Source organism: Arvicola amphibius, chromosome 11 (assembly GCF_903992535.2).
Source record: "Arvicola amphibius chromosome 11, mArvAmp1.2, whole genome shotgun sequence".
Lineage (NCBI taxonomy): Eukaryota > Metazoa > Chordata > Mammalia > Rodentia > Cricetidae > Arvicola > Arvicola amphibius.
In genome coordinates this window covers 2,738,404-2,757,912 of record NC_052057.2, presented here as the reverse complement: position 1 = coordinate 2,757,912, position 19,509 = coordinate 2,738,404, and the positions used below count along the sequence as shown (strand labels likewise).

The following is a 19,509-nucleotide window of genomic DNA, read 5'->3' as shown; positions in this document are numbered from 1 at the left end:
GCATCGGTATCAGTAAAGAAGAGCATGGGAGGAACTCGAGGGAAGGAAATCCAAGCGGCCCGGGGAGGCGTCCTGGTGGGTGATGCAGAAGCACATCTTCCACAGACAATACTTCCAGCTGCTTCTGATCCAGATCATGACTGTTGTTGAATCTTAGCTTACATACTGACACTGCTTCTATAAGAATATGTGGCTCCAAACCAAATTCAAACATTTAAAAAAAAAAAACATCGAGGTAGAGCCTACCATTATCCCTCTTCCCAATCATCTCAGACAGCAAAGCCAGTGCTCTGGGGAATGCCCTTGCAGGCGCACTATGCCTGTGCGGGGTCACTCAGCACCCTTTAAACACCCGCATCGGCACTGGGCCTTAGAGTGTGTCTGGCTGCAGGGTCCACCTTCCTTACAGGGACTCAGCTGAACCAGCACTCAGTGGCCTCTGAGGCCACTCTGCTGTCAGGCCGGGTTTTCTCTGAGAAACAGGTGTCACAGCTGCCCCCAAGTCCTTGGGCTCAGACAATCCTCCTGTCTCCACTGCAACTGACTAACAGGCACATGCCACCACGCCTGGCCTAGGTATAGTTCTGAAAACAGAAATATCTGTAGGTTCCATTGCTGAACTAGAGAGGAGGATTTAAGTTATTTTCAACTTTCATAAAGATCAATCAGTTTCCTTCTCCACAGCCCACGTCAATTCTCAGCTAAAACATACATTTTTTTTCCTTCCTCATTATAAAAACAGAATGTGAGCACCCATTTTTTTTTTAAAAAAAAAAAAGCCCTAATGATCTCTATAATAAGTGATATCTCACTTGTGGCTTTAAATTGAAGTTCTTTAAACATGTGTGAGTTTGGGTATATTTTCCTATGATTCAGATCCATGGGAATTCATTAACAGAATACTTTTTAACTGTAAGTAGGAATCTGAACACAGGACTGTACTGAAGCTCACTGTGGGCCTTCCCCATCATAGTCTATCATGTTATCTGAAAAGTTTCCTACAACTCTGCTCCCTGTGAAAGACACAGGACACACACACTGAACTGCAAGTTACCAAGCTTGAAGCTCAAAACCCGACAGGCATGGAAAAACACAGGCGGCATCCACATCAGGCTTAACCACACCAAAGGCTGCAGTTTATAGGAACAAAACCTACTGGGCATCTTTAAACTGTGCCTCACCTGTAGCTGGATTGGGCCGGAAGGAAACTGCCGGCTAACCCACTAGAGGAGAGGAACACCTCAGCGGTTTAATGAGTACCTTTGCAAACAAATGAAGCGATCTTCGTGAAGTTTGTTGTGGAAGTAGGTAGCAGCACCGGTTCAAACTGCAGAGACAGGGCATTTTTCTGCGAGAAGTGATGGATATCCTGCAGCAACAAGAAAGGAATCCACGTCAGGAGGCTATCAGTACACAGCGTGGAGCGAGACTCTCAGAAACTGGCCAGCAGATGCGTCTGTAACTGCAGACAGGGTGCTGACAAGACCCACGTAAACAGGGTGTTCCAGCAAGGGGGAGTGGGTTTAAATGACAGCAGAAGTGAAGAGACACAAAGGCCTCTGCATCTGCTCCTGGTAATCCCTAAGGACCCGCAGCAAAACGTACACTTGTAATTTCAGATTACTGACGGATGAGCTTCAGCAATTACCTGTATCCAAATAAGGCTGTTTCCTGAATGCAGCACATACATATTGACTGCAGATTCGTCTGTCCAAAAGAATCAGAGCAGTAAGGTTAAGAGAAAGAGCCACAGACTCTCCACAACTCAGCACAGTAAAATTATACATTAGACATTTCTAAAAGGACCAAAACGTTTTCTCCAACACTGAAACTGGCACCTTCTGTGGTGCAAGCACGAGTGAATCCAGTACTGGGGATCAAAGTCAAGAGTTTCAGGTACATGGGATGGGTCTTTTAAGTCACAGGAAGAGAGAGCCTTATAAAAACCAAAAACAAACAAAAAAAAAATCGCCTGGACACGTAGGTTCCCACACACTGAAGAAGTTGCAGGACAGAAATTGATATAGTATGCTCTGCCTGAATGACAGTAACCACGCAGACAGCTTCCAGCCAAGCTATGCTCTCCAGTTATCTGGAAAGCCATGTGTTTCCTCATTTAAACCAACACACTTGGGAGGAATTAAACTCTGGCATCTCAGAAGGCAGGCTCCCCTCTAGCTATCATTCAAATGTGTTCCCTAGAGGACAGGGGTCTTCTCAGCCTGGGTGCCCACCTGCGCATGACAAAACCCAACAAAGTACAAACCGCAGGGCAGAGGAGCCCTGTCCATTGCTACTACATCCACTTCTAAGGGCTGGAAGGTAACTGATGCTTGCTCATCAATTAAAGCTAGAGTGATGTACGCGGGAAGCGAATGGCTCCATCCCCAGTGTGAGGTGGATGGTGGGGAAGGAAAGGGCATGGCACACTCGATACTGCTGATGGCCAATACATAACTATGCTTTCCTATATCATGTGTCATTTCTTTCTCTGAATGAGTAATAAATATACACATTCATACTGACACAGTTGTTATAACGGCAAATCCCACATGATGAATCTCGGGCATCGTCTAGTATGTATCTCTGCACATGTTCTTTGAAGCTGAACTGCCAAAGCAGGCTATTTCTAGGAAGTCGGACCCACGTTTCCAAAGAGGAACTCGCTCCCCAGTTGTCACACATCGGGAAATAGCCAGCTGTCAGCTATGAAGAACACAGGACAGCACAGTCTGCTCAATGGAGAGTCTGCAACTCGGATCCCTGGAGTAAGACTCGGGACTTCAGACCCTCTGTGAATGTTTATTTTTAGGCAGTCATGCGGCTTCATCTGCTTATTATCCGCACACTGCCAAGAAAAATTATTTCCAAGGAGACTCAGAACAGCTGGCGGTGGTCACCTAACGTCCCTGAACTGACGCAGCCTGAGTAGCTGCAGACTGAGAACTAGCTCCTGTCATAATCTACCTGCGGCAGAGGCTCCTTGTCTTGATTCTTTGACAAGACTGAATAACGGTGCAGGGAAACCAGACATGCTGGAAGGAAAGGGTTTGAGCTTTCATTTTTGCCAGCACCAGATGGGCCAGGAGCCAGTGCATACTCCACTGAGCTACAGTCCCACAACGGAAGCTGTAAAGCCCCCACCTCACCTGTGCTCTCGGACTCAGCAGTAGCTACGTAAACAATAGAGAGGTGATCTAAGAGGGCTTGCGTGCTCTCTTCAGGCTGCCTCGAGGAGTTTTCCACAGCGACCACTATGCTCATCTCCAAGGGTAAAGCGTTGCCAGGCCCCAGATAGCAACTCTGAAACGGGAGGCATGGGGAAACGAGAAAAGCTCAAAAACAAAACATCATCTGAACTTTGAGATTGTGCATTTTTAAAAAGAGGACCACTTAGGGCAACAGCAGAGGCTTGTGGTGAGAATGCACCACGGTTTTGATTTTTAAGAGGCAGGAAGGAAAACAGGGAGGTCTGCTAAACATTGCTTTACCTTTAGCTGCTGACACACTTTGTTATGTAAACTGCATTCCAGCTGCACCCGCAGGAGGGTAGCATTAGTGGTTTCTGCCTAAAAGAAGAAAGAGGCAAAAGCACTTAAGAGGAGGCCTTAACAGTACCAACAAATTCTGAGTAGCTGTTAGATGCTACGCGCTATGTTGTGCTGGAAATATAACCTGCTGTCACAAGCTTGCACACTAAAAGAAGTGATAACTGAAAGTTCCTAGTAAGGTCGGAAGCAGGTCCAAGCATACTCATGAATACTGTCAGTGTTTAACACTGGGTTTAAACAAAGAAATATACTTTTATTTTAAAGTGGGTTTGCCCAGGAATAACCAAGTTACTGCATTTTGCTTATTTTATTTTAAGATGTGTGTGTGTGTGCGCGCGCGCACGCGCACACACACTCAAGCCTTACGAGAGTTGGTGCCAAAGGAGGCCAGAAGAAAATATTAGGTTCCTTGGAGCTGGAATCACAGGCAGTTGTGAGTCTCCCTACATGGTGCTAAGAACCAAACTGAGTTTCTCTGCAAGAACAAGTGTTCTTAACCATCAAGTCATTTTTTCCAGCCCCACGCTTGTTGGGATCACCTCCACCCACACATGTGGAGACAGAGGCAAGAGGACTGAGAGTTCAAGACCGGCCTGGGCTAGACTGTGTCTCGAAAACAAGCCAAACAGTTTGCTCTTCAAGTTGAGCTTCTATGTACCCAAACTCTGTCAGTGGTGACCCTCAAAGCTTCTACTAAGTGCTGGATCCCTTCTTGAGATGACAAAGGGGGTCCTCTGTGCCCACACTCTGGCTTCACTGTTCCAGTGGGCATCTTTGAAATTGCTGTCCCTTTACAGTGAACCCACTTCCTTACCCTGCCGACTGTGCCAATCCCTGGCTCATTTACCCCAGAAGCCACATCGGAGTAACCAGCCATCACTTAAACATGGGCACGTTACCCAACCTTTTCTAACATTCCTCACTTAACACCGTAACAATCTGGTCAAGGCCCACCCTCTCCAGCAGATCCTAAGCACCTAATCCCATGCTTCTCCCTAAGTAGGCACTTGTGCTATGGCCAGTGAACTAACAGAGGGTACGGCCACAGGCACCGCGGAACTGAGGAAGCCTGAAATAGGCAACAGCCAAATGGGAAGAACCAACACCGGTAAAATGAAAGAATAAATCAAAACCCGATTCTTGGTGTGTACTTTTGACCTGAAAATTTCAGTTTTAATGGGAAAAACATATCAATGTATTTTCAAAGTACACATTTGTAAAAGGTGGGTTCAATTTTAAAAGGGTTTTTCCTCTCACATTTCTCTGAATGGATGAATAACGCTAAGAGCACAGAATGACGATTCAAACAGGAGTAAGGGTTAGGAACACGGAGACCCGATATGATTTAAAAGTTAATGCTCTGTTATTCTTGGTAAAATTTTGCACGGGTGATTTTTATAACCTGCCAATTTCAGCAAGACCCCTGCACTCAGCAGAAGCATAACAAATAGAAACCACTACAGGATGAATGCTTTTTATTCTAGGGGCTTGAGAAGAGAAATTTTTTATTTTGGGATATTTCCACATACACCATTAGCTCTTCTGAGGATGGTACTCATGTCTAAACACAAAATTCACTTATGTTTCATATACTCTATACATATAGTCTGGGCATAATTTTACATAGTATTTTCAAGCAATTTTGCCATGAGCAATTAGTATACATTGAACTATCACATTTGTGGTGTCCGACTGGGGACCAAACATTTTCAGATTTTAGAGCACTCTGGATTTCAGATTCTCTAATTGAGGGAGACTCAACTGTACTGTTTTGTTGTGGTAGGGCGTAGGTCAGAACCCCACAAGGGGGAGCTCAAGTGCGTCCATACTGCCTGTGACCTGCGTGCATTTGTCTAGAGGAGATTGAAAAGGTGACATTTCTTTCCCAAAAGAAAATTATTGCAATTTTAACCTTAATAGAGAAGCAAACCAACCAACTAAATTAACAAATCTCTATGTTTGAAAATTCCCATTTTACTTTAATGAATTAGAGCATAACATATGCTAAGTCTTTACTTAAAAAAGAGTATGACAGTATTCCCTTTCAGTCATGGGGACAGTGCAGCCTGGAGGGGTGAACGACTTATCAAAGGTCGCAGAGCCAGCCAGTGGGAAAAGGCAGGGAAACCAGCACTTTGTTCAAGAAGTCAGAATAGACTGAATCTATTCTTCCTAGGTGCATAAAAGACCAGGTGTAAGATTTTTAAGCCATTCCAATATACAGCACTCAAGAAAGCAGCAATGCTAAACCACTTGGTACAGAGCCTGGTGGTTTTGTGGTAAAGGGAGCACGAGGGACTGGGAACTGAGGTCCGAAGTCATCTCCACCGGTGTGCTAAGACATTTAGGGGAAAGGTGTGAGATTCTGAGACTGTGTAAAACAAAGTCTTAAAGCCCTAAGTCATTCTAATGGCCTCTACTGGTGACAGGAGCCACACCAGGACAACGTCCATGAGAACAGGCAGGACAGACCTCATGAAAAGACTCCTGAGACAAGGTTTCCACACGAAAATAGCCCTGGAAAGCCCCAACTTCACAACCTGTTTTTCTGAGATCCTTTTCACAGCTTCAAATGCTAAGTCTTCTGTGCCAGTGTGCCTATCAGTGGGAACACCAGCTCTGTACAAGCCGTGGGGCATTCCAGCGGGCAGCCTAAACACGTGGGGCTAGACACTGAGTCTGCAGAGCAATGGCCTCGTATAAGATGAGAGCTATCCCGGGCCCTGCCCCTTGATACAACCCTCAGATCCTATAACCAACTATCACTCAGTGTATGACAGATATGCTCTCCAACAGCACAGCTCTGGAGGGACCAGCACCCACGAAGGCGGCTCTCCAACAGCACAGCTCTGGAGGGAGCAGCACCCACGAAGGCGGCTCTCCAACAGCACAGCTCTGGAGGGACCAGCACCCACGAAGGCGGCTCTCCAACGGCACAGCTCTGCACAGCCTCCCATGAGGATGCACCTGTCCCTGGCAGGCGTGAGGCTTGCCACCGTGCACCACCAGCAAAGGCAGAGCCCATGCTAAAAGGCTAATAACTCCTGGCCAGAGGTAGATCAGGAATGACACATCTCACGAAGGTCTCCTCCTCACGCAGTCCAGCAACAGGATCCCTGATGGAAAACCATCTCTCTCATCCACACCCAGAACAGAAAACTACAGAAGATGACAGGTATTAACAATGGCGACCCCGTGTGTGGCTGTGTTCTGGAATAGCCTCCCCCCGCTTTTTTTAGTAACACATACTAATTGTATTTATCTTGGTGCTCAGTGTGATATTTTTCACACACACAACAAACATCGCTCACACCTACCCACCCTCAGTTTTCATTCCTCTGGTTTGTTTTCCATGTTCTCTTACTTGAGAGCATCCTCTCCTTGGCTACTGTGCACACACACACACACACACACACACACACACACACAGAGTACAACTATGTGCCTCAAATTCCCACTAACTGTAACTTCTCCAGGCTTCCATAGTGTCCTATGATTTCATTTTAGACAATTATTATTTTATAGTGGTTCTAAAATTTTAAGTTCTTTTCAGCCTTTTAGATAAATAGTGGCTACTGGGACAACACATGCTTCAAAAGTTGTTTTAACCAAAGAAATCAATAAAAACATTCTCCACATGTGAGCAGCCTAGATCCAAGAAGGTACTGAAGAAAAGTTTTTTTTTTTTTTAAATGTGTTTCATGGGGTACAACCCCTGGAAAAAGAGCTCTAGGCAAATGAATGAGTGCTGAGAGAGGGAGACCCGGTCTTCCCCAGGGATGAGCCCCTAAACAGTTACTCAATACCAGGAAGTCAGCTCTGAAAACACATACAAGCAAAACTAAACAGGCTCAGCATGCTGCATGTATAGATTTATGTGTATATTTACATGTCTAAAGCCACTATGACAAGAGAAAAAGAGGTCATTGATTTGAAAGGGGCTGGAAGGAGGAAAAGAAGAGGTAATAATAATGTAATCATATTTTTATTATTAAGAATTGCAAATAAACTGGGCTGGTTAGTTTTTTTGTTAACTTGACAGAAGCTCAATTTATCTGGGAAAAGGGGACTTCAAGCAAGAAAATGCCTCCATCAGACGGGCCTGTAGGCAAGTCTGTAGGGCAGGTGCTTAATAAATAGCTGATGGGGAGGGCTCAGCTCACTGGGGGCAGTGTCACACCTCTAAACAGAGCAGACCCTGAGAAGGAAGCCAGCAAGTAGCGCCCTCTATGGCCTCCTCATCAGTTCCTGCTCCAGGTTCTGGCCTTGGTTTCCCCCAGGGGACTAGGGATACATAAGCCAAATTATCCCTTTTTGCCCCAACTTGCTTTTGGCTATGGTGTTCATCACAGCAACAGAAACCAAACTAAATCATAGACAAATGTGCTGCCGTCTTGTGCGCTAACACAAAACTCACACACTTCACCCACCACAAAGATAGAAGAGCACACAGCCAACCTTGGGCACGACACACGAGTCGGATCCGGCCTCCTAGTCACCATCTGGAAGAAGCTCTAATATACCGCTAAGCTGACAATCTAACTGGGCAAATCCTTTTTCTGCTATGGAGTTTTAAACTGTCTCCATGTTGGTGCCATAAAAAAAAATTCTACAAAAAATTTCATTAGCTCTTTTCTTTCCTGTATCATGAATAATTCAATACAGAGGAAATCATTATGACACTTACTACATTTGGGGGAAAATTTAAATCATACTCAGTTGTCATTTGCAATCCTAGCTCTAATCTTGACCTCTAACCAAGTAATCGAAACTCTAAATCCTTCCAACAACTTCTAAAATAAGAATGCTGCCGCCTGCTGTGGTGGTAAGTCCGCTGAAGGTCAGCCGGCTGGTGTGGGGAAAGGTGAAGCCCTGCCGCCCTGGATGGAGTGGTTGGGAGATGTGCTATTTGGGGATCCCAGCTCAAATTCCCATTGACTCACCTATCTATTTAAAACTCTGGGGCCTTCGATGTACTACACAGCAAGCTGATACGAACAGTCTATAAAAAGACAACATGGCCCTGTCCAGGAGAGCAGGAGAGAGAGCAGCAGGGTGTGGACCCAGTGCCAAGGAGAGCAGACACAGGGCCGAATGGGGACCTGGAAGTTCGAGAGGAGCTTGCATTTGAACTGGGTCTTGAAATATAGAATTAGGACACATAGGATAGGGTAAAAATCTCATGAGGAGGAGCTAGAAGAAAGGAATGAAGGGTAAGATGCTCAGGGAAGAGAGGCAGGAGCTCCAAGGATGGAGAGGGTCACTAGGCCACAGCTAGGGATGGACATGTTTTAACAAAGCTGAGAAGCTTGTACTTCCCCTACGTACAACAGATCATATTACCATGGTGACACACATCACCCCAGACACACACACACACACACACACACACACCTATGAGTCTTAACTGAAAATATTTTTAAATCACTCTATTATCTTGGTCTCAGTTTTTATATAATGATTTGATTGACACACGTAAAATAATTTTATTTCTTAACTTCACATTTCTCCTTAAAACAAGATGAAATTACCTCTCTTCCAATGGAACTAAAGAGATTTTTGTAAAGTTGATACTATACTTATTTCTGTCTAGACATCTCACTCTTCAACTGTGCATGAGACACTTTTAGGTCTGATACCACAAAATAAAACAAAACAAAACAAAAAACACAATTGTGCCTTGAGCATTGGACACCCAGAACCCCATGAGGGAACCATGACTCCCTGAGCACAACCTTCCACCTCAGGTGAGCAACATCAGCAGAAGTAAAATCCCAAGACACTATTTTCATATAGAAACTAAAGATTTTCCTCTGACAGGGAAAACTGGCATCAGAGCCCCCAAACATGAGGAGTGTGCACACACAAGCAAACAGCTTAATTGTAGAAAAAGTACAGTAGGGATATGTTTTCAGGAATTCCATAGTACTTTTTAGGTTTAGGCTTTGTGGAATTTTACTGTCAGGTATATAATAAGCCCTGAAAAACATTTTAAGAATTTTCTTTTCCTAATCATGACTAAGCTAAGAGAAAGTGAAACAGGCACCTTCTGGAAAACACCTCCAGGAGTCTGGACTGGGTGGAAGTGCTGCTTTCAGATGAGGTTTTGTCTACAAACTTCAAAACCCATTCGGCACAAGAGCAGGGGCTCCACACTTTGTCCACAGCCCCGGGATTTACTGGGACACTGAAGAACCCACTGTTGACTGACAGATTGATGTTGGAGAGGGCTATGTCCAACAGGGGCTGAGGTAAGCAAAGCCACAAAGCCCCACATAAACGAGAAGCAAAGAAGAAAGCTCGGGAAAGAGAGACAGTGACAGGGCCAGCAAGGAGATGAAGGTAACTCGGGGTGGGGCACACGGCCTTTCAGCGAGAAGATGAAGGTAACTCGGGTTGGAGCACACGGCCTTTCGGAAGTTTGAGGCTCTTGAGAGTATGAAAACCTTCCGCACACCATACACAAAACTGAAGTCAAATTTGTCATAAACAAATATAAACTATAAAAGCCTGAAAACACAGGAGAAAATTTTCATAATCTTGGATCTTTTAGGTGGGATCCTAAAACTGTAACTAACCAAAGGAAGAAAAAAACAGATAATCTGGACTTTATCAAAATCTGTCTCTCTTTGTTCCTCAAAGGAAACTATCAAGAGAGTCAGAGTGAGGAAATGAGAAATCATGAACTTGAGTAAAAGTCAAACCTCTGGGACAGAGAGCTTATATGTCTCACGAACAGAAAGACAACACAATTTTAAAATGAGAAAAAGGAAGACAGATAGAATGCCGTTGGCCAAGTGTTTGTCTGGGTTACAGACAGCCTTTGGTGTGTTCCTAGCACCATAAACACGGGGTGTGGTGCACACACGACTCCAGAGTTTGGGAGGAAAGGTAAGTTGAGAGATTCAAGGTCATCTTTGGCTACATAGGGAGTTTCAAACTAGGCTGGTCTACACAGAACCTTTAAAAAAAAAAAAGAGGAGGGGGCATTGAGATAAATCAATAATTGAAGGTTGAGTTTGATTCCCCAAACTCAGTGCAAGGTGAGGACAACCTAAAGCTGCCCTCTGAGTGCCACCACGGCATCCCCGCACCCCCCTCCCATCCTTCCCTGCCCTGCACAAAATAACTCGGTTTTTAAAAGTAGGGCAAGCTGTGTGGATAGGTACGTCTTTAAAAATGATACCCAAATCATTAGTCTTTGATTCAGTCATCATGGAAATGCAAAGCAAAGGACCTGGCACCCTTGCAGACGGACGGCTGCGTCTAAGAGAGACCAGGTGACAGGTAAGAAGTGTGGACAGAGCTGGTGAGGATGCTGTTGGTGGTGCGGTACCATGACGTCAGAACTTTTTAAAAGTTGTAACACTCCCTAGAAATATACGACTTAACAAAAGTGCAGCTTCAGGTGTGCATCTGTGTTGGCTAGTGGTTTTGTTTGTTTTTGTCAACCTGACGTAAGCGAGAGTCACCTGGGAAGGGAGACCTCAGTTAAGAAGGTGGCCTTACACAGAATGGCAAGCAGGCATGTGTAGGGGAATCTGCTTGACTATTGACTGACGGGGGCAAGCTCAAGACACCACAATCCCTGCTGCCCGTGGGCTGATCCTAGGTGTGTACAAAAGCAACCTGTCCAACAATGGAGAGCAAGTCAGTAAGCGGCACTCCTCCATGGTCTCTGCTTCAGTTCCTGCCTCCAGGTTCCTGCCCCGACTTCTCCTCATCACGGGCTGTAGACTGTAAGATGAATAAACCCTCTTCTCCTCACAGACCACAGAGCTACCTGACAGTGCAGACCTCGGCCACAGCCACCTGGGGAGGGGAAAGAAGCCTCACCTAGAAATCTGGAGCAGACCTCACTGCTTTCGTGGAGCATGGAAAAAGCTCAGAGCGGTGACTACAGTTGCATGGGGTGTGTGTGTGTGTGTGTGTGTGTGTGTGTGTGTGTGTACTGTAGGAGAACGTGTCTATGTATGGATATGCACAGATATAGAGGCCAGAGGTTGTCATCAGGCGTCCTGTATCACTCTTTCAATCGAGAGAGGGGTCTCTCCTAAAGCCTGGAGCTAGGGTGGTGGCCAACAAGTCCTAGTGACACCTCTACCACTATCCCTACAACACTGTGGTCACAAGTACACGGACATGCCTGGCTGTCATGTGGGTACTGAGGGTTTGGAATCAGGCCCTTGTGCTTCCACAACAAGTGATCTTACCCACTGTGCCCTCCCCGCAACTCATGACATGTATGCTCTCAAGGGAAGTAACACAGGCTTATTACATTCTAACGAAGATCCTGAGCCAGGACGGGAAGAGGGAACAGGCATCTTAGGAACTCTCTGAGTTGAAAGAGGTTGAGATAAGGGTCCTAGAGAACAGAGGAGGGGAGGCCTGAGACAACAGCAGGAGCAAAGGACACGTGGCAGGAGAAAGGCACACAGAAGCTCCAGACGACGCTGGCATAGTACCACGAGAGGAGGAGTGTGGTGTGCAGCGCACTGAAGACCAGAAGCCAGGGCTGGAGGGTACCTGTCAGGGGTACAGCACTTGCCCTGCATCCACACAGCCCTGGGTTCACTCCCTGTCACTCGAGGCCATGCAGGATAAGGACTGCACTTTAAACTAAGGACTGGGGGCTGGAGAGATGGCTCAGAGGTTAAGAGCACTGTCTGCTCTTTCAAAGCTCCTGAGTTCAATTCCCAGTAGCCACATGGTGGCTTATAACCATCTGTAATAGGGTCTGGTGCCCTCTTCTGGCCTGCAGGTATGCACACAGACAGAATACTGTATACATAATAAATAAATATTTTTAAAAATAAAATAAACTAAGGACTGGGTCTAAGTTTTAACACCTAAAGGAACGCACTGAAAAGTTTACGTGGGTGATGGATGGGCCTGATTCATGGTTTGGGAAAAGAGAGCTGTGTACTAAAGCAGTGACCAGTGTATAAGCTGCTAATGAAATATGTCTGGGAAGGATTCTCAATTGCACAGAACTGCTAAAACATAAAAAAAAAGTCCTCTTGCAAAATGTGGTGGTGCATGCCTTTCATCCCAGCACTCCAGGGCCAGAGGTGGGCAAATCTCTATGAGTTTGAAGCTAAGCTGGTTTACAAAGCAAGTTTCAGGGCAGTCTGGGATACACAGTAAACCCCTGCCTCAAAAAAACCAAGTGTTTCCCCCATAAACCGTAAGCGGATAGCACAAGAATCAGAGGAAAGGGATGGGTAAACATCTTTGAACGCTTGTCGCTGCTGGTGGCTCTAGCGGTTCTTTCTGTCTTCCTGAAAAGCAGCCAGGAAGATTTAACAAGCCCTGTAAAACAACTCATGGTCTATGACTACAGCCTCATTGTGAAATTATACCCCAAGGAAATAGACAAGCAAAACGGAAAAAGAAAGAGAGAGGGAGAGAGAGAAAAAGAGAGAGAAGGAGAGAGAGAGAGAGAGAGAGAGAGAGAGAGAAAGAGAGAGACATAGCACACAGCCCAATGGTTAACAACAAAGAAGACAGAACCATTTTACAGAGTAGCAACAGAGACACTGTGGAGTGGCAGCTCCAGGCTGTTAGAAGGATGTAGGGTTGGCTGCAGCTCAGAGGAAGGGCACTTGCCCAGAATGAATGAGGCCCTGCCATCTTTCAGGTATGGGAGGGAGGGAGGGACAGAGGGAGGGAGGGAGGGAGGGAGGTGCATAGAGGTCATTTATTGACACTTTGAATCTATCACTTCCACATTTCAAGACTTTTAAAATAAAGAGAGTCAAACCCTGATATGACCACGCAAAACAGAACAGCTGTGCACACTCTAGGAGTTAGTTCAAAGTAGCTCTGTTAAAATGACCTGGGTCTGTGAGAGCTGGATGCTCTGGACCTGCGGAAGCAGAAAATACGCGTTGGGCAGCTGCTCAGCAGACCCTTCTGTAGAGACTCCGCGAGTGCCCACTCCAGATACCTGCAGGGAAGCAAGAGAAGCATGCCTGTCAGTGTCAGGATGCCTGGTCTGCGTGCACCTGCTGACCCGACATCTGTCCTCTCCTACAGGAGAACTACATGCTCCTCATGAGGCCAAACTCCTCACAGGGACACCTCTGAGACCAATGTGCTTAGTGGAATTATCACAAATAACCAAATCTCATGCGTGGATTCCTTGGCGCCCCATCTCCAGGACACCCCAGGTGCCACGCTTGGGTTAAGATCCCTGTTCTGGGAACACCAGCAACATGGTATTTTCATGCGCCCTTCCCACTCTCGACTGGAGAAGTGATGTGGATGTGGGGCTTCCTGGAAACGGACTGCCTCGTGCATGACAGCATCTCCTGACCAGAAATTACTCCTGAGCAAGGGGAGGCGGGCCAAGGCCCCCCTGAGAGAAAAGAGCCTGCCGGGTTTATTCTAGAAAACCGTATGGTAGATAGTGTTTGCTTCACCCTAACACACCTCGAAGACCCAGGGGCTGTCAGGCTGCAGGGGAAGTTCTGAGGCGCACTTCCGCAGAAGGCTGGAAGTAACTCTGGGTTACAGTTTAATGCCATGAAACAGCAGGAATCTCTCCAAGAGTCCTCTAAGAAAACAGGTAAGTTTTCTAAATCAACAGGCAAGTATGTGGCAAAAGGAAACGTTACTTACATGGTAGGAAAGGACTCCGTGTGAAGAGGTATTAATAAATAAAGAGCTTTCGATGCTCCCTTCCTCAGTAGGTAAGAAAATAATCCTGAAGGAAGTTCTCCCCATTGCTGGGACGACCTGAAAGGAGAGGAGAACCTAAGTCAGCCCTCTGGAGGAGTGCTCACAGACGTCCCTCCTGACCGCTCCTGCAAACAGTTCCCTGCACATCCTGTACCTATCAGCATCACCAAGCCCTGAGCCGCTCCAAACTGATCATCTCCAGCACTCCAGGGCAGACTGCCAACTCCCGGCAGATAACTGCCCAGGACTCTCGTTTAGGGCGAGTCGTGGGCCTCACCTTCCTGCGCTCCTTCACACCCACATGTCCACCAGCTCAGCTAACACAGTTCTGTTTCTATTTAAGTACAAAGTATGTTGTACACATATGTAAATTTATTGTTAAATATGTTAACACATGACTAAAACCCAGGGGACAGTGTTTATCCACATAAAACAAACCAACAATGAGGCCTCTCTGGGCATATTTCCTTGGTCTCCGTAGTTGTCAACATTGTAACCCTAAGCAGATACAGTAGCCAACATTATAACCCCAAGCAGATACAGTAACCAACATTATAACCCCAAGCAGATACAGCAACCAACATTGTAACACCAAGCAGATACAGTAACCAACATTATAACCCCAAGCAGATACAGTAACCAACATTATAACCCCAAGCAGATACAGTAACCAACATTGTAACACCAAGCAGATACAGTAACCAACATTGTAACATCAAGCAGATACAGTAACCAACATTGTAACACCAAGTGATACAGTGACCAACATTGTAACACCAAGCAGATACAGTGACCAACATTGTAACACCAAGAAGATACAAGTAATCAAAATAAGGAAAAGCTTAGAAAGTTTAAGGTCACTGGAAAACTACAGAGGACTACGGTCTGTGGTTCTGCCGCCATACGAGTTGACTACAGACACCCTGCTGCTCACAAGGAGTCCTGGCTTCGTGTGGTCTGAGAGGGGTGAACGATAAAGCCAGCACTAGTTACTGAAGCCTCAGAATCCATGGCAATCTTAATATTATAAACTTTCTCTAGCCATGATAAAGCCATACTAAATGCACATACATTACTACAGTTTCTTAAAACATGTTTCCCCATTAGGTAACCAGAACCACTGTAAGTATGAAAGAAAATGGGTGATAAAGCACACATAAAGCAAACAAAAGGCTAGAAAATGGAGCATGAGCACCAGGAAAGGCGAAGATCAGCACTCACCCTGCAATGGACAGGTGGAACATGAAAGTGTCTAGCAGCTGTAAACACCGAGTTCACCACAACCTCGCTGTCCCTGCTGGGGTTGTATGCGTAGAGAAGCTTCGCTGCAGGATGCCCCAGGGACCTGGTTGGGGAAACAGAAAGGTAAAAGAATTGCGATTATCAGCATTGCTCATACACACATCATACACTTACACGCTATTTTTTAGGCTAAAGACTGAGCCTGGGGTGCCATGCACACTACTGAGCTACATTTCTAGCCTTTGTATTTTTCAATACAAGAGCCTCCATCATGTGTCCAGCTGTGTCTGGTTGCAGAAGATCACAGCTGGCTGTTGACAGCTGACAGTCCCTCACAGAAGGAGGGGCTGGGGAAATAATTTTCACAATTGCATGTGACCCTGGAGAAGGGCTGGAGTATGTAGGCTATGGAGAGCCGAAGGAAAGAGGCACCATCTACACAGCCACGGGTGTTACCATTCAGAAGGACTTCCCAGTGCAGCTATTTTGGGGCTACCTATGCTCTGTCAGTAACCCCCCCATCCACGGTCTGTATGCAAGCCCAATAAATCATGGGTTCCCCTTTGGTGAAGTCAAACTTTGGTTTGTCATTGGGACCTTAGTAGAATAGGTGTAGGCATTGCACAGCTCCCCTCCACAGGGAGAAAGTTCTCATCACAGATCAATTTTTAAATCTTGTTGGAAATAAAAACATTTGATACATAACAGTTTTAAAAAACAAACAAACAAATAAGCCTTTATTTTTATAAGACTAATGACAATCTACAGTAGCACTCCATTTCTTTCTGTGTTGTAAGGATTCAGCACATCTGGGTTATTAAGAGCTTGCATGTTTGTCTGTTTAAAAAAACCAAACACACCCTGGCATGTACCAGCATAGCTATGGTTCTCGTTCCAACCAGGGTATATTTAGATAAGAGACTTCATTCACCATAAAAGCTGCTCCAAGCACCAAGGAGACAGCAGGGGCAAGGCCCAGCCCCCTGAGCTGAAGAAAGGCGTGCACAGCAGAGTATCACTGAAATGAAATGGTGGCACACATATCCAAGGAGTAGCAGGGGAATATTTCCCTTTCTCCCATGACTGATCAATGATGTACAGAGATGGCAAAAGAACAATACAAAGAAACTGAACCAGTGTCCAAAACCTTAGAATAAGCTTAGCTGACCACTGGTCAGCACAGAAATGCACATCTCTCCTCCAAACAGCCTATTTTACTCTACACTCAATACTGCAGTAAACATATTTTCATACTGAACTGTATGGCAAGTAGATTTTTATGATAGTTCAAAGAGGGGAGAAAGGGAAGGAGAGGGAGTTTTCATGGAACTCAGTACCATGGGAGAATACTCAGGAGGCTGAGGCAGAGGAATGGCAAGTTCTCGGCCTGAGGTACAGAGGGAAATCCTGTCTCAAAACAAAACAACAAACAAAAACCTGTACAGAAAGAAAGCTTTACACATAATCTCAAGACTTCCCGCCTACCTTCCAGTAATGATCTAATGGAGAGGCTGCCACACGCAGCACAGGAGGGGCCTCCAGCTGGGTCTGGGTCGCTTCTGACTCCTACCATTTAGCACTGAATCCACTAGCTCAATTAGGAGGCAGCGGAGCCTGCAAGTCAGTCTTCCAGCTACCCCAAACCACAGTTCTATTAGTATGGCCCCAAAATAAACCTACTCCAATTTAGGCAAAAAAAAAAAATCATCGTATGTTATACTTGTCTTTCTGTAATTTTGTTGCGGGTTTTCCAATAGTAGAAGTGAGCCATTCATCCTAGCAGGGTCGTTAAGACTGAAGACAGCAAGCCCAGAGCATCCTGGGTTACTCTGACTTAAAAAGGGAAACATTCACTGGAGTAACAATGATATGCCCCGTTTCTCTATGTTCAATGTTTGGACATTTTGTCCTGGCTTCCATGGCTACTTTTCTAAGCACTCGTCTTAATGGAAGATTTAAATATATCTGATGTATATTTTAAATCATAAATATTTTAGAACCTTCACTTATAAGTAAGACACACACCAGTGTGATTAAAGTCTTGGTTCTTTCAGTGTTTAAATTTTATCTACTTTTTTTCCATTTATATGGTGTGCATCTGAGTGAGTGCATGCCAGAAGGCTGTGTATTTGGGGGACGATATCCACAGAGTTCAGACAAGGGTGTCAGATCTCCTGGGCTGAAGCTACAGGTGGTTGTGAAATGCCCAATATGGGTGCTGGAACTGAACCTGGGGGGTCTCTGGCAAAGCAGCAAGCACTCTTAACTGCTGAACTACCACTCTAGTCCCAAAAATAATTCAATTAAAAAAATCTTTTACTGCCAAGCATTGTGGTACATACCTTTAATTCTAGCATTTGAGAGGCAGAGACAGGCAGATCTCTGAGTTCAAGGCAAGTCTGGTCTACAGAGCAAGTTCCAGGACAGCCAGGGCTACACAGAGAAACCCTGTTTGAAAAATCAGAAAAACAAACATCAAAAACCTATTGAAAACGTTAAGAGTCACCTAATAAGCCAGTCAGAGAACTGGGCTCAAATCTGCCTTTCTGGCCATAAATGAGTACAGACTTCGGTGGCTTTAAGTAAAAGGTCCCAACCAATCAACAAAGCTATTTAAACTCGGCATTTAAACTATTCCCCACTGCTTTACATACTATTCACATAACTGAACACAAGCGTTCTGGCTTCCAAGAACACAGATGTCTGCCTGAGAACTGCACTCAGGAGAGAGGGTAGCACCCTCCCCAGCAGGAGGACTGCAGCCACTGTCCCTCCCAGAGGAGACAGAAGCCTCCTAACCACTGCCTATTTTTAGTCAACTTTTCAATATTCTATTTTTACATGTGTTAAAAGGGTATGAATTTCCTTTGGTAGTGACAACTGGAGGATAATCTATTAATTTAATATGGCAAAAGAATGACGAAAATGTATGAATGATTAGCGCTTCCAGTCTTGGAACCAGTAGATAGCTAACCCTTAAAATAAGATCCCAGGAAGACAAAGCAGTAACAAGATCCCGATGCTGCATCTGAAATTGAAACCATATCAGGAGAAAGTATGCTGTCTGCCTGAGGTCAATATCAAAATAATAAGGGCAAATACTGGGCCGGAAAGTGAAGGAATCCAGGTGAGCTGGCTGCTGGCTACTGTTCTATTCTAATAATAACGATAAATTAGCTAGGTGGGGGGAACAAGGAAAACGTGATTTTTTAAAATGTGTTAGAAATTAGAATGAAGTTTGGTCTTGAGATTTTTTTTTCTTTATTTTTAACTTCAAGAAAATGACAGCCTGCATTTTACTATCATGAAAACTAGGATCGTGAGCGACAGCCTGGTCCCTCCAGCCCTTGGCAAACTGCACTATTTCTCAGCAACAAGTGTGTAAAGTTCTGTGTTCCGTGCTCCAGCACAAAGACACTTGACAATAAGTCACCCTTGCAAGACACAGCCACGGCTGCTGTGTTGCACATCTGCAACCCCAGTCCTACAGAGACAGAGCCAAGAGATTCGCCACAAGCTTGAGGCCAGCCTGGTCTACTGTCCGGGCCAGCTAGGGTTACGCGATGAGACTCTGTCCCAAACAAAATAAAATTTAAAGTCTAAAAATCAGCAATCCTGTCAAATCAAGGCCTTCACAGAATCATTCAACATGGTCTAGATATCAGAACCAGTGATGAATGCATGTGGCTAATAAATTAAGAGAAATACAGCACACATAAATACACATACTCACTGATTATAGAATGTTTAAGTTTTATTGATTCTTTGTGGATTCACATAAAACCTGATTATAGAATTATTTATTTGGGCATCTTTTTTTCTTTTTTCATTGATTTTATTGAGCTATACATTTTTCTCTGCTCCAGTCCCTTTCACCCCCTCCCCTGCTACCCTCTCCTGTGACCTCCATGCTCCCAATTTACTCAGGAAATCTTGTCTTTTTCTTTTTCCTATGTAGATCCATGTATGTCTCTCTTGGGGTCCTCTTTGTTGTCTAGAGTTTCTGGGGTTGTGGACTGTAGGTTGATTTTTC

General features: G+C 45.2%; 1 protein-coding gene across 8 annotated transcripts in view; it reads right to left on the bottom strand.

Moving 5' to 3' along the window:
- Tmem131l (transmembrane 131 like) overlaps positions 1-19,509 on the bottom strand; it is a 125,792-nt gene that overhangs the window by 35,024 nt on the left and 71,259 nt on the right. For all 8 annotated transcript variants that reach the window (XM_038347343.1, XM_038347345.1, XM_038347347.1 and 5 more), the window contains exons 5-11: positions 15,456-15,579; positions 14,175-14,291; positions 13,390-13,500; positions 3,492-3,569; positions 3,150-3,303; positions 1,649-1,707; positions 1,261-1,369 (exon numbers count right to left, since the gene is read on the bottom strand). In XM_038347343.1, coding sequence (XP_038203271.1) covers positions 1,261-1,369; positions 1,649-1,707; positions 3,150-3,303; positions 3,492-3,569; positions 13,390-13,500; positions 14,175-14,291; positions 15,456-15,579 — 752 coding nt within the window. The remainder of the gene's footprint in view (positions 1-1,260; positions 1,370-1,648; positions 1,708-3,149; positions 3,304-3,491; positions 3,570-13,389; positions 13,501-14,174; positions 14,292-15,455; positions 15,580-19,509) is intronic.